This window comes from Ursus arctos, unplaced genomic scaffold (assembly GCF_023065955.2).
Source record: "Ursus arctos isolate Adak ecotype North America unplaced genomic scaffold, UrsArc2.0 scaffold_2, whole genome shotgun sequence".
NCBI classification, from domain to species: Eukaryota; Metazoa; Chordata; class Mammalia; order Carnivora; family Ursidae; genus Ursus; species Ursus arctos.
In genome coordinates, this window is record NW_026622874.1 from 2,642,720 (window position 1) to 2,663,359 (window position 20,640).

Sequence of the window (20,640 nt, forward strand, 5' to 3'; positions counted from 1 at the left end):
TGTATCATGTATTTTGATGTTCTACCGTTAGGCACATACACATTAAGGATCATTATGTCTGCCGGGAGAATTGACCCCTTTATCATTATGTGATGCTCCTTTTATCCCTTATATTTTTCTTTGGCATGAAGTCCGCTTTGTCTGAAATTAATATAGCTACACCAGCTTTCTTTTGATTTATGTTAGCATGGTATGCCTCTCTCTATCCATTTACCTTTCACTTATCTGTGTTTTTATATTTAAAGTAGGCTTCTTACAGACAACATATACTTGTGTCATGTTTGTCATTCACTCTTAAAGTCTCTTTTAATTGGTATATTCAGACCATGGACACTTAAAGTTATTGTTGATATTCTTGGCTATCAATATAATTGGATAATATCTACTATATTACTGTTTTCTACTCATTGCCCTTGTTCGTTCGTTATTTCTTTCTTTCTTTTCTTTTCTCTATTCTTTTCTTTTCTTTTCTTTTCTTTTCTTTTCTTTTCTTTTCTTTTCTTTCTTTCTTTCATCAGTCTTCTACTCTTTTTCTGCCATCGCTGGCTTTAAGTGATCCTGTTATGTGATTGCAGTTTTTCTTCTCTCTTAGCATAGCAGTTGAACTTTTTTTACTTTTGTAAGTGATTGTCCTTGAGTTTGCAATTACATTGATCAGTAATCTAAGTCTGCTTTCAAAAAGCTCTATACCACCACATGGCAGGGCAAGTTCCTTATAGTGTTTCCAATCCCTCCCTCCTGTCCTCTGTAACATTGCTGTCATTCATTTCAATTATTCATAAGCTATAATCACTGTATACAGTGCTGCTACTGTGATGGTGAGCAAACTGTTATACGTTAGATCAGTTAAGATTAAGAAAAATAAAATATTTCGTTTTATCACCATAAATTCCTTTTCTAATGCTCTTTCCTTGTTGTGTACAGCTGAGTTTATAACCTCTATTATTTCCCTCCTTTCTGAAGAACATTTAACATTTCTTGCAAGGCAGGTCTACTGGAGACAAATTTCCTCAATTTTTGTTTATCTGAGGAAGTCTTTATTTTCCTTTCACCTTTGAAGGGTAATTTGCCTGAATACAGCATTCTAGGTTGGTGAATTTTTTCCTTTCAATACTTCAATATTTCATTCTGTTGTCTTCTTGTTTGCAGGGTTTCTGAAGAAAACCTTGATTTCTGATTTCCTTAAAGATTTTCTGTTTGTCTTTAATTTTCTGCAGTTTGAATATGATATGCCTAGGTATAGATTTTTTGGTTTATTTTTTACTGCTTGGTGTTCTCTGAGCTTCCTGAATCTGTGGTTTGGTGATACCATTTTGGAAAATTCTCGGTTGTTATTGCTTCAAATATTTCTTCTTGTCCTTTCTCTCTTTGTCACCTTTTATAATTATCCCACATTTCTTGGATATTCTGTTCTTTTTCATTCTTTTTTTCTCCTTTTGGAAAATTCTCGGTTGTTATTGCTTCAAATATTTCTTCTTGTCCTTTCTCTCTTTGTCACCTTTTATAATTGTCCCACATTTCTTGGATATTCTGTTCTTTTTCATTCTTTTTTTCTCCTTGCCTTTTAGTTTGGGAAATTTCTTTTTTTTTTTTTTTGGCTTGGAGGAAGCCCCCCAGCCCCCTAGCTAAGGTAGTTTGGCCTCTCTGTGGCCCTAGTTAGGCAGGGGCAGGGTGTCCTGGCCTCCTGATTAGTGGCTGTGGCCATGGCCATGGCCACCGTGGCTATGGCAGTGGCCCTGGCCACTCTCCCCAAAGCCTGGCCCGTGGCTGTGGCCTTCTCCTTCAGGGGCATTCTTGCATATCTCCTCATGAGAGGCTACCGTCAGCCTGCCCACTTTGAGAACTCCTCGAAGTTCAGCTACTTGTCTCCATTTGTGTCCAGGTCCTCCATGATCTTGTTTATGGCATTGTCATTCTTCTTCTGCTTCTTGAGGAAGTTTGGCAGCTCCTTTTTCACAAGCTGTTTCAGTTCTTTCTGGTTGAGTGTGTCCGGGTGCCCTAGCCGCACAGAGTACTGGTGGAAGATGTTGATTATGGTCTGGATGCTGCATTCCAGCTGTGACATCTGGTCCGCCATCTTCCTGCACTCCAAGTCAAGGTTGGGAAATGTCTATTGGCAGTTCTTCACGTTCCTCAATTCTTTTCTTGGTTGTGTCCAGTCTATTAATGAGGCCATCAAAGGCATTCATCATTTCTATTATGGTGTTTTTGATTTCCAGCACTTTGGTTCTTTCTTTCTCTCCATTTCTGCTTATATTTCCCATTGGTCCTTTCATGTGGTCCACTTTTTCCATTAGACGCTTTAACATATTAATCGTAATTATTTTAAACTCCCAATCTGATAATTCCAACACTGCTGCCATATTCGAGTCTGGTTCTGTGCTTGCACTGTCTCTTTAAACTGTGTTTAAGTCTTTTAGTGTGCTTTCTAATTTTTTGTTGAATGCTGGCCATGAGGTAGTGGGTAAAAGGAACTGTTTAGTGTGAGATATTATGTTTATTGTGGTAGGAGTTAGGCTGTGTTTACTGTTTGGTGTTACTACAGTTGTCAGAGGTTAAAATTTCTTCTAGTTGTTGTCTTTGGGCTTCTCTTGAGAATTTTTCTTAACTATAGTCTGAGATACACGGTTATTTTAGTGTATTCCCTTGTTATTTGTAGGTGCCCTTTTGACAGGGTGGTAGGTGTGAGATTAGGGGAAGCATTTTATAGTTCTATGATTAGGTCTCAGTCTTTTAGTGAGTCTGGGCCCACTAGCTTTGACCTTCACAACTGCTTCTCAGTCACCCTGTCCCCCTAAGTGAGGTGGGAGGGCTAGAGGGAACTGGAGTTGGGTATTTCCCTTCCTGAGGGCAGGGCAGTTGGGTTGTGAAAAACCCCAGCTCTTTAGGCTCTGATAAAATACTTTCTCTTGAGGCAGGCCTTTTTAAGAACAGAAATGCTTTGTGCATATTTCAAAATGGCTACTTTTCCTCTCCTCCTAGAGGAAGCTTGAAGGGATTTTTCTCTAGTCTTTGCTGTAAGAACCTGGTAGATAAAACTCACAAAAGTATAGGAATCCCTTTAAGATGGTCCTTCTAGAGGGGGAATGAACCATGAGAGACTGTGGACTCTGGGAAACAAACTGAGGGCTTCGGGGGTGGGGGAATGGGATAGGCTGGTGATGGGTAGTAAGGCGGGTACGTATTGCATGGTGCACTGGGTGTTATACGCAAGTAATGAATCATGGAACTTTAAAAAAATAAAAACTAAAAATAAATAAATAAAAATAAGATGGTCTTTCTGGAGTTTTTAACCCTCAAACTTGTCTACCCTGAGCTTCCAATTACGCTTTCCATTTTCCTTCCCAGCACTGGTTCCCCTGGAAGTTTCTGCTCAGGTAGGTTGTGATTCTCAGGAACGCCTGTCTGTCTGTCCGTCCAATTTGGGGGATGGCTGTTTTCCCTGTGACCTCAATTCTCTTACGGATTTAAGAAGAGTGGTTGATTTTTTTGGTGTGTTCAGCTTTTCTCTTGTTGTGAATGATGTCTTCCAAGCTCATTATATTCCAGACCAAAAATTGGAAGCCTGCAATATTTTTTTAGTTAAAGCTTTCAATTATAGACTTGGGTTTTGGCTTTTTTCTGAATAAAATGATTGAAAGGGAATTTGCATGTATTGCGTAATAGCTTTTTATTACACCGGTAATGAAGTAGTATGCCATGAATGTATTGATATTTTTTACCTTTTTTTCAGAGTGAGATGCCACTCAATGGCTATTCTAATTGTTATTTATTGTAATCCCTTATCTTATTGCCTGCAGGGCCAGAGTAACACTCTTTTAGAACTCTCCACCAAACTATCTCACTCATAATTTCGCTCCATCTGGCTACCAGTCATGGCTAAATATTCTAACTTTCCATGCCTACCTCAGAGTCCTCTGTTGTCCATTTAATCCTCTGTTAGGTTCAACAAGTTGTCGGCATTCGAGGAATAATACTATATCTCACCTTATTGTTTAAAAGTCTACCTGATTCTTAAAAGTTTTTTAGATAACCCCTTTAATTAAAGTCTTTCTAGAAGCCTACAAAAAAACTGTCAGAACCACGCATTTCTGTGATATGGCCATTGGCAGGCTCTTTACGATATTCCCCAGGCTTCTTTTTGTTTGTTAGCTAATGTTTGAGTTGCTTTATTTGTCTAAGTATAATTACAATATTTCAGAAAATGGATAGAGAGCACATTTTCCGTGCTTTGTATCATGTTGGATCATCTAGTAATCAGTGATTAACACTGCTTAAAAATGCTTAATGTAGTTGGCATTTTTGTTTCTGCTTTTTACAGGAGGAACTCTCTGGAATGAAAAATAGGGTACAAGTAGTCGTGCTTGAAAATGAAAGGCTCCAACAAGAGCTGAAATCTCAGAGACAAGAGGAAGCAATGAGGGAACAAACACTTCTGGATGCATCTGTGAGCATTTTTTTCAAACCATAAATGATATTTTATTTTGAATGCTCCTTCCTACCCTCTCCCCCAGCCTTCTGAACTTCTGGAATTCTTAACTTGAATTTTGGCAAACGTACCATGCTGTTACTTGGGGCCTCAAAAATTGAGATTCACCATGGTGGAATGAATCCTCAGATGCCAAATATCTATGCTGATTTCCTCTCTGAGTATACATACCGTTTATGTTTTTGCCATATGGAAACAGCAGGTCCGAAGCAGGAAGCAGGTCATGTAGGAAGGACTTGGTTAAATCCAGAAACTTTCTAACTGTAGCTTAGATTTCTGGTGTATTTCTCTAAATTTTCCTTGTGCTCTGAATCCTAAGAATTCTAATTGGCAGCATGGGGTAGCAGAGCGAGCGCTGGCCGGAGGGTGCCAGGATCAGCATGTGAGTTTCCCGTCGTCCCTAATAAGCTGGGGGTTTCACGAATAATGTGATGGGGCTTTCAAACATGGCTTCACCTCATGTGTCCTCTGTTCATTGGCAATTTGAGAAGATACTTCTATATTAGCTGTTCTCAATCTTTAATGTGACTAACTCTCACTTGGGATGCTTGTTGGCAGTGTAGACTCCTGAGCACCCTCCCCTGCAAGTCTGATTCAGTGGGTTTACGTTGGGTCCTTGAGTTAAAAATATGAATTTTTTAACACGTTGCCTAAGTGATTCTAGTATCAATGTGCCACATTTTGAAGAACAGTGGATTCACTGATGTCTGTAATTGTACAACACAAAATTCTTGTGATGATATTTAAGTAGCGTTTAAACTTAATATCTCCTTATGACTTGTTGGAGATACTGTTGCATTAGAAATGTCATTTACTCTTGCTCTAGGACACAGTTAATCACAGTTTGTTCTGCTTCTTGAAAACAATTCAGTATTCCATGGGGAAGTGTTACTACTTGCCTCTTGCAGCTTTATTTTACAGTGGATTTTGGTGATTTTGACTTAGTTGTCATTGGTGAATCAGTTCTGATTAAGAAAAAATATGAGTGTCTTAATGTTTTACCTAGGTGTCCTCTAATTTTTTATTTTGAAGTTTTTTGGTTGTTGTTGACCTGACCCAATGTCTCATTTGTAATCCTTGAGTTCTGTGTTAGAATTTCCTATTTAGAAGTGGCCGATTGTGTTAAATCTGAATGGCAAAGTGGGCTGATCAGTATTTCAGTTTATTTTTCTGCGGAATGTTTCAGTTTGTGTCCAGCTCTTTTCCCTTCATCAGAAGAGTTTTTCGAAAGTTTATATTATGATATTACTTATTATCAATGTTAGTAGTTAAAAATTCCATCTTAGTCGCTTACGATTTTAATGTCAATTTGAAGATGATAGAGCCATATAAAAAGTACCTCAATGTAGCTCGTTTAAAAAATATATTCTTTTGCTTTTCTTCCAAATACGTAGTCACTCAGCAAACAGTGACTTGATTATTCATAGACTTCGGTATTTGTGCAATGACAAAGAAGTGGAAGAAGGGGAAGTGAAGTGAGAAAGGAAATTAGTCAGACAAGTGAACCAGAGGGCAAGAGAAGTGAGTAACACAGAAGGGGAAGGAAACAATGTGCAAGCACACATGCTCTGCTATAGGAACAAAGGAAACTTGCCGAAGAAATTTATAGCCATATGTTATGGAAAAAACAAAGTTGCAGAATGTTTTTTTAAACATTCACGTGAACTAAAATATAATGCAAACAATCAACATGATTGTTGCACATGTGTCAGGAGACCTTGATACCTATTTTAATGTTAGTCTTCTGTGATATTTTGTTGTTGTAGAATTACTACCCCTGCTGCTTTTTTGCATGTATAGGTGAATTGAGGCATTTCAGCAATGTATGCTTGGTGTTGTGTTCAGAGTTTTAGTATAAATGAAACTTTTTAGAATATCTTAAATATAAACACATCAAGAGACATTTTCTTTTTTTTTTTTAATTCTGAACTCTTTTTACTGAGTCTATTACCGCACTGATGGTCGATCTTGCCACAGCTATTGGCGGATTTGAATATAAATTTTCAGGATTTCTTAATGCCTTCTTTTGAAAAATAATTAAAATAGTTATATAGTAATGATTAATACTTTTTGATGACTACATGTTTTGATGTGGCAGACACTATGTCAAGCACTTTATTTACATTCAATTATTTCAGGTTTATAGTAGGAAAGGCAGGCAGGTGTTGTGTCTGTTTTCAGATGAGTAAATTAAGGTACAGGGCGGTTAAGTAAACAAAGCAACTCTACTAATGTCACAAGGCTAGCAAATGGCAAAGCTAGGATTCAAGCATGCGGCTGTCTAACTCCCCAGGTGCATGTGCCTAGCCTTGAGTTATACTGTCTTTCTGCATAAGTTAGGAATAGCTTTTCAGTATTTAACCAAAGTACCTTTGTTTGCCATGGGGTAGAAGATTCTCCCCAGAAGAGAGGAGCATCCTCTTTATTTTTCCTGAGTTTTAGCCTTGGACTTGGGTGGTAGCCTACATGATGCTTAGCACTTAGCCTACAGTATGACCCAGTGGTTGAAGAAACAAGCAGGTTATTTTTTCAAAACTACAGCCATTTCCATCTTCATTTGCCATCATTTTTTAAGTGAAATTTCTCTTCATGGAGAGCTTTTCTTCAGAGTTCAAAAAATTAAAATATGCTATTTATTAGAAATTTTGGGGGCAACTGGGTGGTGCAGTCAGCTGAGTGTCCAACTCTTGGTTTTGGCTTAGGTCCTAATCTCAGGGTTGTGAGATTGAGCTGTAAGTCAGGCTCTGTGCTCTGCATGGAGACTGCTTGGGACTCACTCTGCCCCTCCCTGCCCTCAGACAAATAAATACATCTTTAAAAAAAAAAAAAAGAAATTTTGGCATGTGTATTCATGCAAAGATCTAGGAGATTTTTTTTAAAGCAGAACATTTCTGAGTCATATCCTTCTATGTCTACTTTCATGCCCTCTCTACCACCCCTCCCCTCAATTAAGAAATCAAAGGTTTTTGGTGATCTCCAGGGATGTAAATGTAATTCGATTTTTTAAGTTTTGGTCAAATACCATTCAGGTTCTTAAATGTTATCTGTGAAAGCGCAAAGTGTCAATTAGACTAGCACTTCTTTCCAAAGAATGACAATATTTTATGTCGTAAGTCAGTGATCTGTGGTGTACGTACTTTTTCCAGTTCCTCTATAGGCGATTAGTACTGCTGTTCTTCATAATTCTCTAAGGCAACTTTGCACGCAGATCTTGAGAGATTTGTCCTTACCTACAAAATCAAGTTCAAACTTGTTATACTGTATTTTCCAGACCCGTATTTGACTCTCTGACTTGACATTTTGATATGCGTTGTTTTGTGCTTCAATCTCTAGTAATTCTGAAATGCGTGAGTCTCCTGTAGGCACCATACTTTTTCACACGTCCGTGACTTTCCCCATAATGTTTTTCTTCCTGGCATGCTCCTGTCATCTAGCTCACTTTCTCATCCAAGATATCACACCAGTGTCAACACTTCCCCAGAAAACCCTCCTTGAATCTCTGGTTGTTCTTAGTGCCCCTCCTCTATTTTCACATAGTCTCCCACGCACACCTCTGGCCTAGCACTTATCTTATTAAATTGAAATTATCTGCTTAGGGGTTTGTCTTGAGGATAAGGTTGGTCTTGCTCATTTTTACCATCCAAGCTCTTAGCACAGTGCCTGAACATAGGAGGTATCATACACAAATGTTTGCATTAAACTGAACTTCCAGAAGAATATGGAATGGGCACTCAGAATACTATTTGGGATGAATGCAGTGTAGCTCATTCTAGCATGATGTGACACTACAGTTCTGTGTTTGGGACCTGTCTTCTCTTGTGAGTACTACCATATCCTTTGGCCCTTAGCAAGAGTTCAGTAATAATTTGTTGAATTAGATTAATATTTCAGTCCTTGTACACACAAATTACCCAGCTCTTTGGGCTGCATATGTCATTGAATGTTGAGAAGGTACGGGAGGTGCAGACACAATGGGGTATACACCAAATGTGGTCTATAGGCGTGTTTTGTTTGATGAACTATGAACCAGTATTTAGTAGTGTTTCAAATGAAAAGCCAGATATCTGGCTTATTTTTTTAAAAAAATCAGAAGATTTTTTTGAATATGAGTTTGTATTCACACATGGCACCACTTGCCTGGAACTGAGTAGTTGCTGCAACTTTCAGATCATTTGTCATGGTCCCTACCACTCCTTTGTGAGTCCCTGACATCCAGGCTTTATCTCAGTTCTGTTTATCTCCATGTACTATTTTTCTTATTGAAGATAAATATTTTTCTGGAAAGGCAGGAGAGTGTAGTGGTTTGGGGCATGGACTAGGGAACTAGATTGCCAGGGTTCAGATCCTAGCTCTGCTGCTTATTAGTTACTTCCTACCTCTGTGACTCTTACAAGTTACTCAGTGTGACTCAGTTTCCTCTTTTTTAAAAAGATTTATTTATTTAATTTAGAGATAGAGTGTGTGCATGAACAAACACTGTAGGGGGGAGGGGTAGAGGGAGAGGGAGAGAGAGAATCTCAAACAGACTCCCCACTGAGCCCAGATCCTGATGTGGGGCTGGATCTCACGACCCTGAGCCAAAATCAAGAGTCAGATACTTAGCTGCCTAAGCCACCCAGGCACCCCAATTTCCTCTTCTGTAAAATGGAGATAACAATGAAACTTATACGGTTGTTATAGTGATTAAATGAGTTAATATATATATGAAACACATAAACAGTGTCTGGCACATAGTAAACACCACAGGTATTAACATTATTATTTGTCATGCCTTTATGAAAGGTGGAGAATGAAACTAAGAGAGGGCTGTGTGTTTTGAGAATATATGTCTCCAGAGAAGTAAGAGAGAAGTTCATTTGTTGAAACACTAGCTGCCAGCCCTCTTTGCTCATTTACATTATTGCCTGTGGCTGTAGGAATCTGACTTTGTAACACTTGTGGAATATGACCCTAATAGCCTGAAAATGTAAGATCATTCTTGATGTGTAGTTTAGAAGCATCTGCTCTTGTATTCCTTTCATCACAGATGAGAATCAGTGTTCCATTTGTAAAGCATGCATGTTGTCTTAAAGTTAAATGCCAGTTGTAATTACTCATACATTTTATTTTAGGGAAACCTGCAGAATTCTTGGATGACAACAGGTGAAGACTCTGGGGCGGATGAAACTGCCAAGAGGCGATTCTCCCAGGGCAATGCAGATGCCGTCAAAGGTCCATCTGCTGGTGAGGCTGAGAAATGGAAGCTAGAACTGGTGAGAATTTGGGTGCTTTTCTCTTATGCATCTACTTTTTACGTATTTTTTTATTGTGGTATACATACCATTAAATTTAGCGCTTTTGCCATTTTAACATCTATCATTTAACTATCATAAGTGTATAATTCATTTGCATTAAATACAATCACAGTGCACAACACTGTCCATTTCCAGAATTTTTATCATCCCAAGCAAAAGCTCTATAGCCATGAAATAATAACTTCCATTCCCCTCTTCTCCCAAACCCTGGAGACCTCTTCTACTTTCCGTCTCTATAAATTTGCCTAGTCTAGGTGCCTGTCCTTTTGTGTCTGGCATGTTTCATGTAGCATAATGTTTTCAAGGTTCATCAGTGGTGTAGCACATATCAAAATATCATGCCTTTTTAAGGGTGAGTAATATTCCATTTACGTAATACACCACACTTCGTTTATCCATTCATTTGCTCATGAACTTTTAGTTCACTGCCTTTTGGCTCTTGTGAATAAAGCTATCGTGAACATCAATGCACAAGTATCTGTTTTCGTCCCTACTTTCTCTTCTCTTGGGCATATAACCAGAAAGGGAATGGTTGGATCATATAGTAATTCGTTCTTTCCTTTTTCTGCTCCTCAGACTCAATCATTTTCACTGCTCTATTTCAAGTTTGCTGATTCTTTGTTCTGCTGCTCAAATCTGCTCTTCTATGCCTTTAGGAATTTTTCATTTCAGTTGTTGTACTTTTCAGCTCCAGATTTGTATTTAGTTCCTTTTATAATTTGATTTCTTTATTTAATTTTAATTCCAGTAAGCATAGAGTGTTATATTAGTTCGAGGTGTACAGTTGTTTTCCTTATTCCTTTTAGTTCTTTGGCCATGTTTTCTCTTAGCTCTTTGAGCATATTTAAGACCATTGTTTTAAAATGTTTGTCTAGTAGGCCCAGTATCTTTAGATTTTTTTTTTTTAAGATTTTTATTTATTTATTTGATAGAGAGAAAGACAGCAAGAGCAGGAACACAAGCAGGGGGAGTGGGGGAGAGAGAAACAGGCTCCCCAGTAAGCAGGGACCAGATGCAGGGCTCGATCCCAGAACCCTGGGATCATGACCTGAGCCGAAGGCAGACGCTTAATGACTGAGCCACCGTAGGTGCCCCATGTATCTATAGATTTTTTAAGGGTGGTTTCTGCATTTATTTTGTACCTCTAAGTGGGCCATATTTTCCTGGTTCTTTTTATGTTTTGTGAGTTTTTTTTGGTTGAAAAGTGGACATTGAAATGAACTATTATACTGTGGTAACTCTGGAAATCCAATACCCCAGTTCCCCATAGGTTTTATCTTTTATTGTTGAACGCTATGTTGTCCTTTTGTTTTGAGACTTTTCCAAATCACTTTTGTAGACTATTCCTTGTCGTGTGTGATCACTGAAGTCTCTGTTTCATTAGCTCATGTTCAGCTAATTTTGACAGAGATTTCCTTGAATGCCAGGAGCTAAAATAAGTAAACAAACCACCAAAAAAAAAATACTTGCACACAAAAAAACAAAGAAGAATAGCCACCTCTGCCAGTCTTTGCAGATTGGCTCTGCTGGGGCACTCCTTCACCATGTGGCTGGGCTTCCTCTGAGCCTAGAGATCAGCTTGAGGTGAAAGCTTAAGGTCTTCTCAGGACTGAGCATGTGTCTTCCCTGGGCTTGCTTGTGGCTTTCTGAATTCCCTCATCTACACAGCTGGTCTTGAATGTCCTCACTTCCCAAAGTCGAAAATAATTTTATTTTCAGATCAAATGATACTTTCCAGTCTTTTGATCTGTGTAACAGGCCTTTCCTCTTCTTGTTTGAATTTTTCTTTGCATTGAATTTGACTTGGCAGAATTGATCAATAATGATGGAAATGTAAAAATGTCACTGTAAATGGAGGGTGCCATGGAAAAATAGGTTGCATCATAGTTCAGTCTCATTAACATCTCTAGGTGTTATAGTTTTTTTCTGTTTTCTGTCAGTCTTTCAAATATTACTGTAGACACACAGACCACTCACTCCTTAACTACTCCATAAACTTATTACCCCCCTTTTCTTTTTGCATTCCTGGCTGTGGTTTATGCAGAACTCCTGACCTAAAATGTTTCCTTACCTTCTACCTACCGGCAAGGATTTATTCAGATGCCCCCTCCCATTCCACCTTCCTTGATCACATGCTTCTGCTCCTGCTTTACCCACATTAGAATTTATTTCTCTCTTATGTCTCCTCCCAGTGTCGTGTTTATAATGTTACAGATTCATTTGTATCTAGTGTGTGTCAAAGGTCAGTCCCTGCATCTGTGTGCCTATGTCCCAAATCTTCCCCACTGTTTCCAAGGGTTTCACTCTTGAACTTACCTCCTCTTGTTCTTATGTCTTTCCTCCCTCTTTACTGGGTTATTCTCACCAGAATACATGCTTTACTACCTCCCATCTTTTTTTTTTTTTTTTTAAGAGAGAGTGCATGAGTTGTGGGGAAAGGGGAGAGGCAGAAAGAGAATCTTAAGCAGGCTCCTTGCTCAGTGCGGAGCCCAACATAGGGTTTGGTTTCTATACTACGTACCTCCTTTACTTGCTGATGACCCAATTTAACATACATTCAGAAGAGCATGCAAAACAAAACTGTGCAGCTTAATGATTTATCTTCAAATGAATACCCATGTGATTGTCACCTGTAAGATTTGTAGCACTGCCATGTCCCAGAAGCCCTCTTTGTGCCCCCTCCCAATCACTGCCCCTCATTCCCTTAGAGCTAATCACTATCTTGACTTTTGTGAAAATTGTCCAAGCAGGATCTCTAGCCACTAGTTGATACCTGCCTATTTTTTTTTTTTTTAAGCATTGTATAAATGGGGCCACATAGTATGTATTTTTTTGTGTCTGGCTTATTTTGTTCAACCTTACATTTGTTAGATTCATGCACATTGTTGCATATGACAGAAGTTTGTTCATTTTCACTGGTGGGTCTACTGTATAAATATACTACAATTCACTTATTGATTCTACTATTGATGGATTTTTGTCTTGTTTCCTGTTTGGGGCTATTGTGAATATTGCTGCTGTGGACATTCTTTAATATGTCTGTTGGTGTTCATGACACACATTTATGTGCGTACTTTGGATTGGAATTGCCAGTCTTGGGATATGTGTATGTTCACATTGAGTGGTTAGGGTGAGCTTTTTGGGTGGTTTTTATCAGTTTACAGCCCTCAGCAGCATAGGAGTGACACCATTGCTCCATATCCCCCCAACACATTATATTGTCAGTTTTTCTGGTGGGCTTGTACTGCTATCTCATTGTGATTTTCATTTGTATTTCTCTGATTACTCATGCGATTGAATATCTTTTCATGTATTTATCAGTGTCTTCCTATGTGTTCAAACATCCTACCCATTATTTTGAGTTATTTGACATTTTTTTTAACTTCTTTATGTATTCTGGATATAAACCCTTTGTTGGTTATATCTATTGTAAATATATTTTCCCACTCTGTGGCTTGCCTTATAATTGTCCGGATAGTTTTCTTTCTTTCTTTCCCTCTTTTTCTCTCTTTCTCTTTTCTCTTTCTTCATGACTAAAATTTCTTAATTTTAATGTAATCTGTTTTTCCCCTCTATTCTCTGTATCCTATATCAAAAGTGTTTCCCTGCCCCAGGTCATAAAGATATTCTCTTATATTATTTTCCAGAAGCTTTATAGTCTTGCTTTTAACATTTAAATCCACAGTCTACCAGTCTGTATTTTGTTTATGATGTGTTGTGTAGGCGTCATATTTTGTTCTTTTCCCACATGGTTATTTATATATATCTAAGTACCATTTGTCAAAAAGACAGTCCTTTGTCTGGTATCTTTGTCATAAATGTATATATATGTCTGGTCTCTGTGTTTGGTTTTTGTGTTAATATCATCCTTTCTTGATTGTTACAACTCTATACCTAGTGGACTACACACAACATCTTCCAACATCGTACTTTGTCCTCAAGAGCATCTTATTTCTGGAGGTACCTGGGTGGTGCAGTCAGTTGAATGTCTGACTCGTGGTTTTGGCTCAGGTTGTGATCTCAGGGTTGTGAGATCAAGCCCCATGTCTCTCCCACTTATGCTTGCTCACCCACTCTCTCTCTTTCTCTCTGTAAAATAAATAAATAAATCTTAAAAAAAAATAAAAAAGTGTCTTATGTCTGGCCTTTTGTATTTCCAAATACATTTTAGAATTAATTTGTCAAGTTCCAGAAGCCATTATGAGGCTTTGATTGAGATCGTCTTTAAGCTATAAGTCACTTGGGGGAGAAGATATCTTTATTTATTTATTTTTAAAGATCTTATTTATTTATTTGTCAGAGAGAGTGAGAGGGACAGAGAGAGCACAAGCAGGGGGAGCAGCAGAGGGAGAAGCAGACTCCCCACTGAGCAAGGAGCCTGATGAGGGACAGGATCCTAGGACCCTGAGATCATGACCTGAGCTGAAGGCAGATGCTTAACTGACTGAGCCACCCAGGCGTCCCTCATCTAATCCTTTAAACTTACAGATCACTCTATTTATTTAGATCATCTTTAATTTTTGTCAGTAATCTTTTACAATTTTCTGAGTAAAGGTCTTGCATGTCTTTCAGTAGAATTATTCCTAGATTAGTTATCTTTGATATTATCATAAATGATATAAATACTTTCAAATTTTCATTTCTAAGTCCTCATTGATGATATAGAGGCGAACACGTGGTTTTGTATTTTGGCCAACTCCTACTTTCTTTTGAGTAGTGTCAGTGTGGTATATTTTTTATCCTTTTACTTTTAATACATGTGTATCTTCATATTTATTGTGGGTTTCTTGTGGATAACATACAGCTGAGTTTTGCTTTCCTATCCAATCTAATAATATCTGCTTTTTAAATGTGATTATTTATATACTTGGGTTTAAGTCCACTATCTTACTATTTGGCTTTTTTTCCCCTATCTGTTACTTTTTTTCTCCCCCGCCTTGCCTTCTTTTGAATCAGTTGAATGTTTTTATGATTCCATTTTACCTTATTTTATCAGTCTGAAAAACATTTTAGCATCAGCATTCACCTGATGGCTCAATTGCAAAAACTCAGGATTATTTTTAATGTATTTTTCTCCCCTATTATCTATGAAATTATAAACTTGTGTCAGTTTTGGTTTTATATAGCCCCGTACTACATTGTTTCTCTTCTATCCTTACTGTTGGATTACTCTTACTTGTGTGCTTATCTCTTCCCTTTGTTGTTGCATTGCACTTCTTCATTGGTCTTCCCTTTTCCACGCTTCAAAGTGACTTGAGATTCAAATCTGATAAAGTTTTCAATGTGTAGCCAATGCCTCTATTACATGGAGATTACATGAGTTATCTGGGTAAAGGTCTTGTGTGTTTACTCTTCTTATAGCCCATTCTCACCTGTTCAGCCATCTCTATCCATTCTTTCATCTAGCATTGTATTTGTAAGTAGAAACAGATCCACTTACCGCCAAACATGCAGAATTGTTTTCTCCAGCCTCTGTGCCTTTTGCTGTGTTGGAAGTTAATCCTTTAAGTATCAGTGCTTCTTCCAGGAAGCCACCTTTATTTCTCTCTTTTTTAAATTATTTTATTTTATTTTATTTTATTTATTTATTTTTACTTATTTATTAGACAGAGAGAGAGCACACAGGGGGAGCAGCAGGCAGAGGCAGAGGAAGAAGCTGACTCCCCGCTGGGCATGGAGCCCGATGCAGGACTCGATCCCAGGACCCTGAGACCATGACCTGAGCCAAAGGCAGATGCTTAACCGACTGAGCCACCCAGGCGCCCCCTTCTTTATTTCCCTTAACCTGAATTACAAGTTCCTGTATCTCTGATTTCAGTTTATCTTCTATATACCTCCCTGGAGTGAATTATATATAATTGAAATTGTCCCCGTCAATTGGCATTTTCATTTTTGATACCCAATAAATATTGGTTGAATGAAAGAATAGTGGGATGCCAGCAGTCCCCTGTAGCTCGCATATCCGTTTGGTCTGTCATTTATTGTGATTTATACCTTTCCTTTTATCATTCATCCAGCACTCATGTATTGTATGTCAATATGCAGCAATCACAGTGGGGGATTCTAGTAAGATTTGATCCTTGCCATCATGGACCTTATAGGTTAAAATTGTTTTTTCCCCAGAGTCACACTTTTAAAAGTAAGATCTAATGTATGCATTTTTGAAGAAAATTGGTGGGGGCAGGGGCAGTAATAACCATTTTATGACTCTGTAGTTCTTTGTGGGTATACACTCAAAAAAAAAAGTACAAAAGTTTGGGTGAACTAGGGAAAGTGCTTCTTGAGAGGACACATTATTTTTCCTCTTGGGTAAAAGGATAAAAGTTGAGTTTAATATCAATAATTAAAACTTCCTGATAAAGCACTGGGCATGGAGAAAATGTACACTTTTTGTTTTCTTTTCCAAAGGAGAGGCTAAAACTTACTTATGAAGAAAAGGGTGAGATCCTGGAATCTCAACTGAAGTTTTTGAGGTAAAGTATCATCGTCCATTTAAAAATTTGAGCAAAAGCATAATGATCTTAAAATGTATTTGAATGTTTGCTGACATGCTAGTTTTACTCAATTCAAGAATTACTTGTTGACATTTTATGTTCAGTGTAAGAAATATCCTCAGGTTATTAAAGGAAGTGGGGCATAAAATTGTGAAGTCCCAATTCAAAGAACTGTAAGCTAAATTATAAATTTTATTCCTTCATCGGTTATGAAATATTTGTTTTCTCATAGAAGTAAGAATCATGAGCTGCTCTGATAGAAATTATGCTTTTAAAATAAAATACTAAAAAATTCTAGTTTTCAAATTATAAGCAAGTATTTTTCTTCTTTATAGGTATTTTAATCTAATATTTAAAATTATAACAATAATAGTTGGAGTATTTTTCTGTATATTATGAATATGAGTATATTAGTCTCCCCTTCTCCATGGGGGATACAGTCCAAGACCCTCAGTGGATGCCCTGGAACTCTGGATAGTACTGAACCTTATATATATTGTTTTTTCATGTATGTACATACCTATGATAAAGCTTAATTTAGTAAGAGATTAACAACAGTAACTAATAATACAATAGAATAGTTATAACAGTATACTGTAATAAGAGTTATGAGAATGTGGTTTCTCAAAATATCTTATTGCCCTGTACTCATCCTCCTTCTTGAGATGATGGGAGATCTAAAATGTCTGTGTGATGAAATGGAGTGAGGGGAATGATGTTCAACATGTGACATACTGTCAGGCTGCCACCGACCTTCCGAAGATGGTCTGTCAGGAGGAGGGTCATCTGCTTCTGGACCTCGGTTGACCTTGCGTCACTCACATCTCAGCTCAGGAAAGTGGAACTGTGGATAGGAGGAGGGGACTTCTGTATACACAATAAGTTTTCATGTGCTTTTGGACATGTTTTTTAGAAGTCCCAATAAAATCTATTTATTATAGATTAACCATTAGTGATTTATTATGCACTCTGAGTTACCAGGATACCAGGAATTGATTTTTGGGATGTTAAAGCTGATTTTAAATAGTAGCAGTGAAATATTTTTCGATCAAACAAACTAAAATACTTTTTATAATTTTACTAAGTCTAATTTACAATAAAATTTCAAAATCTTCAGGCCATGTATTGTTTGGAGACATAAGCAGTGTAATACCCAGAACCAGAACTCATAGCTTTCATGCACATTATCATTCATTTTTTAATACGCTCTTATGCACTTTACATCTTAGCCAGATTAGTTTTAGGATTTCTTTTTTTTTTTTTAAAGATTTTATTTATTTATTTAACACAGATAGAGACAGCCAGCGAGAGAGGGAACACAAGCAGGGGGAGTGGGAGAGGAAGCAGGCTCATAGCGGAGGAGCCTGATGCGGGGCTTGATCCCATAACGCTGGGAGCACGCCCTGAGCCGAAGGCAGACAATTAACTGCTGTGCCACCCAGGCGCCCCTAGTGTTAGGATTTCTATAGAGACTTTTATTTTTTCGTGAAGACCTAATGTTTAAAAAAAATGGTCTATTTTTTGCTCTCTGCTTTTTATCTGTCTTTGTTATATTTTTATTTCTGTTGTGTTTTGATTCTTCAGTTTTATTTGTTTTTTTTTTTTTTTTTGAGAGAGAGAGAAAGAGAGCACAGTGGGGGAGGAGGGGCAGAGGGAAAGAGAGGATCTTAAGCAGACTCCACGCTGAGTGTGGAGCTGGGCGTGGGCCTCAATCCCGCAACCCTGAGATCATGACCTGAGCCAGAGTCAAGAGTCAGATGCTTAACTGACTGAGCCACCCAGGCACCCTGATTCTTCATTTTTTAAATTATTTTGTCACATTCATAAGTCAAATGTGCCATCTTTAATTACATTAAAATACCGCTTTGCAATGAACTAGACTTTGTTCCCTGCACCTTCTGTTTCTTTCTTTTCCCTTTAGTATACCTTAAGATTATTTAAAGAGGCATTTTCTTCAAGAAAGAGATAAAACCACCATTCTCAGAAACTCTAGCTTTCTGGTATCTATTTCTTTTTAATTTTTTTGGCACTTCAAGTAATCAAATCTACCTGAGTGTTTTGAATTTGAAACTGACAGAAATAGTAATGGAGACCCTTTGATTTTGGAATGTGCTTCCCAAGTTCTTTTTACAAAGCATTTGAAAGTCAGACTTTTTCTATACAATATTTAAACAGAAAACTTACCATGTTGGAGATATTATCTCAGGCATAGGGCAAAAATGGCTCCTTTTTCATTAGATTAGCTTTTTTAACACTTAGATTGCCTGCAGATCTTTCCCACCTGCTCAAGGCTGCTGAAAGCCCCCACATCCCAGAGTGGAGGTAGTGTGTGACAGCCCGGTGTCTTGGTTCACGGCCTCTCTTCTGTGATAGCGAGTTAGCATAGCTGTAGCTCCCTGAGTGTAGCGGAAACTGACAACACAGTTGACTGAGGTGGAGATAAAGTGCCTGCTTTCAGTAGTCCATGTATTTAAGGGCTATTTTCTCTTTTGTAAGCTAGAAAGGTTTTTTTTTTGTTTGTTTTGGTTTTTTTATATAATTTTTTATTATGTTATATTAGTCACCATACAGTACATCCCTAGTTTTTGCTGTAAAATTCCATGATTCATTGCTTGTGTATAACACCCAGTGCACCATGCAATACGTGCCCTCCTTACTACGCATCACCAGCCTATCCCATTCCCCCACCCCCTCCTCTCTGAAGCCCTCAGTTTGTTTCCCAGAGTCCATAGTCTCTCATGGTTCGTTCCCCCTTCTGTTTACCCCCCTTCCTTCTTCCCTTTCTTCTACCGATCTTCCTGCTATTTCTTATGTTCCATAAATGAGTGAAACCATATGATAATTGTCTTTCTCTGCTTGACTTATTTCACTTAGCATAATCTCGTCCAGTCCTGTCCATGTTGCTGCAAATGTTGTATAATCATTCTTTCTGATGGCTGAGTAATATTCCATTGTACATATGGACCACATCTTCTTAATCCAGTCATCTGTTGAAGGGCATCTCGGTTCCTTCCACAATTTAGCTATTGTGAACAATGCTGCTATGAACATTGGGGTGCATATGGCCCCTCTCTTCACTACGTCTGTATCTTTGGGGTAAATACCCAGTAGTGCAATTGCTGGATCATAGGGTAGCTCAATTTTTAACTTTTTAAGGGACCTCCACACTGTTTTCCAAAGTGGCTGTACCAACTTGCATTCCCACCAACAATGTAAGAGGGATCCCCAAACACTTCAGAGTGTAGGGATAGAGGGTACATTCCTCAATTTCATAAAAACCATCTATGAAAAGCCTACAGTGACTATCATTCTCAATGGGGAAAAGCTGAAAGCCTTTCCCTTAAGATCAGGAACGTGACAAGGATGCCCACTCTCACCATTATTATTCAACATAGTACTAGAAGTTCTTGCAACAGCAATCAGACCACAAAAAGGGATAAAAGGTATTCAAATCAGCAAAGAAGAAGTCAAACTGTCTCTCTTCGTAGATGACATGATACTCTATATGGAAAACCCAAAGACTCCACCCCCAAACTACTAGATGTTATAGAGCAATTCAGTAATGTGGTGGAATACAAAATCAGTGCTCAGAAATCAGTTGCATTTCTATACACGAACAATGAGACAGAAGTTTTTTAGATATATATAATATACAGTTGGAAAGGAATGTCTGTGCAAGCTCCATTGTCCCAGTTGACTTTACCAAAGTTTTACTGGGAAGGGCTGGGGGCAGGAATGCAATCCATACACTGGTCATTTTATCCTTAAAAAGTCAGCCTGAAGAACTTCATCCAGGGACTGTTTCATATAGTAAAACAAAGTAAACACACACACACACACACACACACAGAGACACTTCCTCAGCCTTTTCTTTAACAGATTGCATATTTCCAGCTAATAGCTGCTACTTATAAATCTTTATGACCGATGGATTCTATATAACTTCTTTCTAGAAGAAGAGAGTAGCCTACTTTCTTTTGAAATAGTTCTTACAGAACTTTGTGGTTAGATAGTTCTTTAAAGTTTTTTTTTCCCCCTGAAGAAGAATGGGCAGCAATAAATGACTCATGAGCTTCTAAGGTACTCTATACATATTAAGGGTTAACACTTGGAATCGGGTATTTCCCTCAATTCAAGGATGTTGTGTTATGTTGCCTTGACTTAGGATGTGTGTTTTATTTTTGATCGGTGGGTAGTATAATGGAGACGTATCCTTTGAAAACAGAGCTGATATGAAGAGGCAGACTAATCTGTGTTAAAATCTTACAAGAACTTGGGCTAATTATTTAATATATGCAGGTCTCATTTTACTCAAAGTGTCAATTAGGGTAACCTCACGTTTCAGGGTTGCAGTACGACTTAA

The 20,640-nt window shown here is 37.9% G+C and overlaps 1 protein-coding gene across 11 annotated transcripts in view; it reads left to right on the forward strand.

The window, feature by feature from the left end:
• Window positions 1–20,640, forward strand: part of SDCCAG8 (SHH signaling and ciliogenesis regulator SDCCAG8) — a 225,179-nt gene that overhangs the window by 28,882 nt on the left and 175,657 nt on the right. For all 11 annotated transcript variants that reach the window (XM_026509571.4, XM_044388005.3, XM_048225154.2 and 8 more), the window contains 3 exons: window positions 4,322–4,447; window positions 9,601–9,741; window positions 16,192–16,256. In XM_026509571.4, coding sequence (XP_026365356.2) covers window positions 4,322–4,447; window positions 9,601–9,741; window positions 16,192–16,256 — 332 coding nt within the window. The remainder of the gene's footprint in view (window positions 1–4,321; window positions 4,448–9,600; window positions 9,742–16,191; window positions 16,257–20,640) is intronic.